This window comes from Microcaecilia unicolor, chromosome 4 (assembly GCF_901765095.1).
Source record: "Microcaecilia unicolor chromosome 4, aMicUni1.1, whole genome shotgun sequence".
Classification (NCBI taxonomy): Eukaryota; Metazoa; Chordata; class Amphibia; order Gymnophiona; family Siphonopidae; genus Microcaecilia; species Microcaecilia unicolor.
The window spans coordinates 88,658,126-88,665,333 of NC_044034.1; the positions used below are offsets into that span (position 1 = coordinate 88,658,126).

The window sequence follows — 7,208 nt, forward strand, 5'->3', positions numbered from 1 at the left end:
GCCACTTTTGTCCCAAGAGTTAAAATATAAAACAAAAACATTTTTTTTCATCTCATGGCTGCATTCAATAGGTCAGCAGGTGAGGTAAAACCAAGACCAATCAACCTGTCTGGAAAAGATACACGGTTTGTTTTTGTTTTTACTTTCTCAATAATTATGATCCAATCAAATCAAATTAATCTGTTATTTATATTTAGTTCATGCCTACTCACCAGTAGCTATATGCAAATTACATTCAAGTACAGTAAGTATTACAGTCTAAGGGACTGATGCAGAAAGCCTCACGGTAGAGCTGCGATTCTACCATGAAATTATCGATCATAAAACAACGTGGCATGCTGTAAGCAATGAGTATGCAAATTACTGGGGATGCACCAAGCAGGGTCTGATGGCAAACAGACCTTGCATAGAACAAAGCACCACCATTTTTAAAGACGGCAGCAGAAGCAAGTGGGCATCAGCCTCCTGTTTTAAGGTTTGGCAGGTGGGCTTGGGAGCCACTTGACACCAGGGATTTAACTTTTTTTTTTTTTACTCGGGGAAAGGGGGTATGGGTCAGGGGCCACTAAACTACCACCAAAAATCATTGAAGTGTCGGGGAGGGGGGCCACTAGACTACTAGGGAAATGTTTTGAACTGCTGGTGGAGGGGGAGGGGAGTCATTAGACTACTGGAGGGGGGGGGGGGGCAATACCAAGTATCCAGGGCAGGGTGGTCAGGTTGGGGGGTGAGCGCGGGTGCCAGTAGGCACTCAATCATCTCAACCAACCCTTCTATATTGCCCCCAGACATGGCAAAAATGTTCACGTGTTAGCTGTGTGAGCTAAACATATTTTTTCTGTTTTGCATGTAGCAAGTTAGCTAATCAACGCACTAGCCTTTATCTTAAGGTGGTGTGGAGTCAGGGTTCCCACACAAGTTAATACCCGCACTGAAACCCTTTCTGCATTATAAACCTGTGTAAAAGTGTTTTAATCCTGCAGTAACCATGCGAGACGTTTTCTGCATCAGCCCCTAAGAGGCCTACTATCTTCTTCTATTCTAGATCTGTAAGAAAAATGCTTAGTAAATATGGTCCTATGTTTGTACCCAAGACAATAGAGAGTGTAGAAACCTGTCCAAAGTCATAAGGACTGCCAGCTTCTATGACCTCAACCAACTTTAATGAGAAACTTCTCCCTTGCTGCATTACTTGCAGTACTCAGGTCACTACTTTGCTCAGTTTGAGCAACTTCTGCTGGAGTCCTGTGCATGTTGCACAATCACTCCAGTAAAATATAGCACTGTCAAGCACATTACATCCCCTTCCTAAGCAAAGTAGATGTACCACCAGGAAAATCTGAGCTGCCTTGATTCAAAGTGAATCAAGGTGCTTTGGTACATGCAGATATAGTGTTTCCCATTTAAATTCAACTTGAAGGGATGGGGGGGGGGGGGGGGGGGAGGAAGGTGCTCTGCTCACTTTACCTTTTCCTTTCATTGTCCTCTGTCACTTTCTGAAACATGCTGCTTGTGCTTTCAGTGTTTGCCACCTTTTTGTCAAGCTCTTTCATCTTTTGCACCTTTAAAGCTTGAAACCTTTTTTTGCTACTTATGTCCACTTTCATTGCTGCAATAAGGTTCAGCAGGTTCTCCTTGGCCTTCCCCGGAGCTGCCTGCTCCACTTTTTCTTCCTTTTCAGCCGTGCTGGCTGCAGAGGGTAAGGGCTCATCATCTTTCTTCTCACAGACACAAACATACTTACTGGTGCTAAGCCACTTCTGTCCTTTAACAGACCTACAAAGAGCAAGAAACAAATCATGAGAATTTACAGTGTAAAAGGCAGCTGAGACCGCAAAGCAACTTGTATGACGCCCAGTTCAATTCTGTGATCTCTGGAGCCCAATCTACACTGTAAATTGTTTGGGGCAGTGATCTGTAAGCCATTCAAATTATATTTTACTGTAGTATGTTTACACTGATGGCATACATTAATAACTACAAATCCATAAGATATCTTGTTTGTCACTATGTTTAAACAGAGATTAGGAAAAGCTTTCAGAAACCAGGTCTATAGTCTTCTAAACGCAGCCAAACAAGCTACTCATCTAAAGTAAAGATGAAGTCCTTCTGAGGAAAGAGATGAGACATCATATCACTGTAATGTGAAGTTACATGTAGCAGGTGTTTTCCAAGGTCAGCAGGATACATATTACCACATATCGCTGGCAGAGCCCTGATACGGATGCTGCCGAGCGTTCTAATTTTCTAGAAGATTTTAGCAGACCTGACTGCACATGTGCACATGCCTTCCCGCCTGTCTCAGTCTCACAAAACCAGCAGTTAACTTCTAACAGCTTAGAAAATATAACTCCCTGGGGAGTTGAGACAGTATGTGGCAATATGTATCCTGCTTCAGGCTTTCTCCAAGGACAAGTAGGACCACTATATTACCTCATATGGGAATCCCTAACTACCAGGTTCACCGAAAACAACAAACAATGGTCAAAAGGGACTTGCAACAGGCAAGGCCAACCAAAAACCAATTAAACTGAACTTTAAAGAAAAACTATGTTGTGAAAGTGCAGCCTGGAACAAAATGGGCCTAGGAGGGTGGAGTTAGTTTTTAGACCCTGAACAAATTCTGCAGGACTGTCTGATCGAACCAGCTGTCACATTGGGTTTCCTGCTCAAGGCAATAGTGAGATATGACTGTGTGGACTGATGATTATGTTGCAGCTCTGCAAATCTCCTCAATTGAGGCTGACCTCGTGGGCTATGGACGCAGACATGGCTCTGACTTTGTAAGCTGTGACATGACGCTTCAGAGTAAGTGGGGGGGGGGGGGGGGGTAAGTGAAAGCGATTCAATCTGCTAGCCGATTGGAAGTGTGTTTAACAATAGGTCAAAAGAAACAAACTGGGTGGACTATACATGGGCTTTGGTCCACTCCAGATAGAAAGTCAAGGTGTGCAGTGCACTTCTGCCAGGATGGGCATGACATTTTGGTAAGAATGTTGGCAGAACTGACTAGTTAAAATGGAATACTGACACCACCATAGGAACTTAGGATGTGTGTGAAGAACCACTACATTATGATGAAACAGTGTGTAAGGTGGATCAGTTACTAGGACCTGAAGCTCGCTGACTGTGCATGCTGAAGTGCCAGCCACCAAAAACAACACTTTCCAGGTCAGGAACTTCAGGAGCAATTCAGAGGGAATGTGACCAAAATGGTTTGGGATTTGAACCAGAAGACGTATGAGAAGAGATATGAAGCCCTAAATATGTATACCAGAGAGAAAAGATGATACAGACCCTTGAAAGGTACTAATGAACAAATTAACACTTTCCAAAGACAGGAAAACTGTACAAACAGAGGACATGAAATTAAGCTGAAATGAAAAAAATTCAAAACCAATATCTGGAAATAATGTTTTTCATATAAAGTGTGGTGGGTGCTTGGAATGCCCTCCCAGTAGAGGTAGTGAGAGGTAGTGGGGGCAAAAACTGTGCCAGAATTCAAGCACCTTTCTGACCTCATGGGTAACATTCTTTAAATTAGTCCCCTTATTTTCTTACACCTTTTACTCTATCTTTGCTTACATCTTATGCTGTAGAGAATCCTAATTTCGCTAGAGGAAGGACTAAAACTATAGAACATTCTGCTCAAAACAAATTATTTTCATGCTTCAGAAAAGCACAGGAGTAACATGCAGCAGTTATAGTCCTAACCACCTGTTCCATCATTACTAAGTTATGTAGGGCTATAATAACCCCCATTTAAAATAGGGCAAAGCAGTGTGAGAGATGCAAGGCGGCCTTCTCCCTCAGATGCCCACAGACACTGCAGCTAGGAATTAGGAAAGGGAGAACAGGCAAAAGCACAGGCCCCGCCGCTCCTCTCCCCGCGCCCTACCTTCTGCATCCTCCGACTGGCTCTTCAGTGCACGGAACCGAGACCCGGACGTGTAGAACAGCAGGTACCAGGCGGCTTCGTGTACACAGCAGAATCTGGCTGTACATCTCTGGCACAGGCTGAGAGAGAGGGACCCTTTGCAACAGAACGCGTCCCCCAGTCCTCCGCTTCACACTCCGACCGGGAAACGCGAACAGCAGCAATAACGTTCCGCTCGTCGCCTTCCACACTTTCATTCATTATTCATGGACAACTTCTTAGTGAGCTTGTCAACGTCTACCTACCTAATTCGCCCAACTTTAGAGGGTAATGTTGAAAGGGAGATTTCCCTCTCTCATGGTAACATAAGATGTTCTCCTGCGACTGAAAATTACACTCCCCACTACAAGGACTCAGATTCGCAGGTGACAACACTGGAAAACAAAGATACCTAACTATGCAAATTGTCTACAATATTTAAGTTCTACAAGTACAGAGGTACTATTATTCAGTTGCAGCGCATGCATTTTTTTCAAACGTGTAAACAGAGGGGAGGGGGGGGTTCCCGGCGTGGGGCAAGAATAAATGGAGATTTGATTTTGGGATTCCTGTCTATATACCTTGTTCAAAGAGTGTAAGAGTAAGAAAGCTTTCAAATGAGTGTGTGACACATTCCTAATGAGTGAGACTTAGCATCTCTGCAGTGGTAGTGTGATGGCGGAGCCACAGATTAAGATGAATTTGATTTTTTTAAATAATGGCACAAAAGGATGTCCCCTCCCAGGCCCATCATCAGCACTTCCATGCCAGATATCTGCCACCCCTGGTCCAGCAATTGTATCCATCTACCTCTACCTCCATCTTCAGAGCAGACCCAACCCTACCCCACCCTACTTTTTCAGGTGATGCCTCACAGTGAGTTTCTGCACATTGCCTTGCATCCCTTCACAGCTCCCATGAGCCATCCCTGAACCCAGCTCACCTGAGCAACCTTCCCCCTTTGGCTCCCTATGGTGTTATGGCCCTGCACCACTCTGGGCCTTGTCCATCTTCCATCCCACAGCTTTGTATTTCCTGTAGCATAGCTAACACTTACTAGCGCAATGGTATTTATTCTATTCTCAAGGGCCACCAACAGTCAGGTTTTTTGAGAGACAGTAGGTAGGCATGTAAATCAGATGCAATTTAGGTAGTAGACATGCAAATCTTTTACACATATTCATTAGAGATATCCTAAAAGCCTGACCCATTGATGACCGTGTTTTGGATTATTACAAAAAAGAAGCTCACTTCATTATTCGAGTGATGTCAGTAACAGATTGAATGACTCCTGACACAGGCACCACCGCCAAAACATGGCTGTGTCAAGTCTAATCCTGTATTCCACTATTTGTATGATTGAGTGAGATTACTTTGCATCATGTCCTGTTAGGACTAATACATTTTTACAGCATATGGTTCTTGACGTCATCCCCATTTTGCTTTGGCATTTGATCCTTACTATTCTGTTCCTCAGAAGATCTCGTGAGAATAGTTTCCTTCTCCTTTTGCTTCAACACAACTACAAACTAATAGAATATTTCATCTCACACATGCAGAGCAAGGATAGATCCTCCCCTAGTACAGAATAAAGTTAGAAACAAATGTGCAGACAAGAACTGAAACGTTGCACTATATAGAATCTAGAGGTTAACGCACAGTTAGTGAACGGTAATAGACAATTGTACAAATGTGTTGAGGGGTTATGCCGTAGTTTGCCTGTTACTGTGTGTTAAAATGTACATTACTGTATTTTTCTGAAATTTTCTCCAAGGGGATGTGGCGTGTGGAGAGTGGGCATGGAAGCGATAGCCAACTAGTGCGTTATACTTAGTGTACATAAGTATTGCCTTACTGGGAAAGACCAAAGGTCCATCAAGCCCAGCATCCGGTTTCCAACAGTGGCCAACCCAGGTCACAAATACCTGGCAAGATACCAAAAAGTACAAAATATTTTATACTGCTTATCCCAGAAATAGTGGATTTTCCCCAAGTCCATTTAATAATGGTCTGTTCACTTTTCCTTTAGGAAGCCATCCAAACCTTTTTTTAAACTCTGCTAAGCTAACCACCTTTACCACATTCTCTGTCAGCGAATTCCAGAGTTTAATTAATGCTCTGGAGCCCCCCCAACCCCCACTTCGAGGTTTGACTATGCCCCTGATTAGGGGGGATTTGTCTAGACAGCAAAAGTAGAAAAAATGTTATTTTGAATTTATTAACTAGAATATGTTGTATCTGGTAAATATACATCACAGGTGTCTTTGTATTTTGTTTAGTACAAGAAGAAATGCATTTCTGTTTTGATTTCTTAGTGTTGCAGTGCATGCTAAGTCTGACTTCTTGGGGTTCCCAGTTCAATTTTGTCTTCCTAGTTCTATTTCTAATTTTGATCCTGTCACAAAATGCCTAGCTACCCACCTGGGGTTACCCCATGGCCTCTTAGAGGGTCTATCCCAAGCACAGCTCAGGTCCACCTGCACTTACCGCTTGTGCTCTACACTAGCACCCTCCTCCCACCGACTGGGTCACAACTGCCTCTGGGTGAGTCTCCCACTCTCAAATTATCCCCAGTGATTTCTAGGTTACTGGGCCACACTCCCAGTGGTCCCACAGTTTCCAGAAATCACTCAGAGACCCAACACACAAACCACCAGGATTCTTTATCAGTCCAGACAAGCAGGGTAAACAAACAATTATGTTTATTCTCTTAAAAATTGAACAATTAACACAAATGTGCAATCAGCAAACAATAACAGGTACGACTGGTAGCGCTATAGAAATGATTTATAGTAGTAGTAACTGAAATATGGATCAATTATAACACTAACTAAACATTTGTTACTTCCTAAAAAGTATCTAGGGAGATCAGGACATATAATTCACTGAGCCTCAGCAAAGAGATCTGTCTCTCTTTTCTCCCAGGCTGACTGGAGGCAAAACCAGCACACTCTAAAGGAAATGAGTTCCTGGGTCAATCAGACCCCGGTCAACAAGATTTGAAAGTATACTACTGCTGCTGCTGCTGCTGCTGCTGCTGCTGCTTGCTTCCTGCTTGTGTTAAAGAAAAAAAATGTGTTAAAGAAAAAAAAACATTCAGTTCCCTGTAACAGCTTTATAGCAAAGAAACACCACCTGCTGGCCAAATAGGAGAAATACACTTCAGGACATAATCAAAGCTTGAAAATATCTAATACATTTTACAGGCTTAAAACACACTGGGGCCCTTTTACTAAGCCACTTCGGCGCCTATGCACACCCAATGCACGTCAGTTTGGAATTACCACTTGGC

General features: G+C 43.2%; 1 protein-coding gene across 1 annotated transcript in view; it reads right to left on the minus strand.

Annotated features, from left to right (window-relative positions):
• Positions 1-4,226, minus strand: part of MRPS31 (mitochondrial ribosomal protein S31) — a 148,749-nt gene extending 144,523 nt beyond the window's left edge. Inside the window, exons 1-2 of the mRNA XM_030199404.1 lie at positions 3,899-4,226; positions 1,468-1,776 (exon numbers count right to left, since the gene is read on the minus strand). Of these exons, the coding sequence (XP_030055264.1) occupies positions 1,468-1,776; positions 3,899-4,134 (545 nt within the window). The 5' untranslated portion in view covers positions 4,135-4,226. The remainder of the gene's footprint in view (positions 1-1,467; positions 1,777-3,898) is intronic.
• Between the last annotated feature and the right edge of the window lie 2,982 nt (positions 4,227-7,208).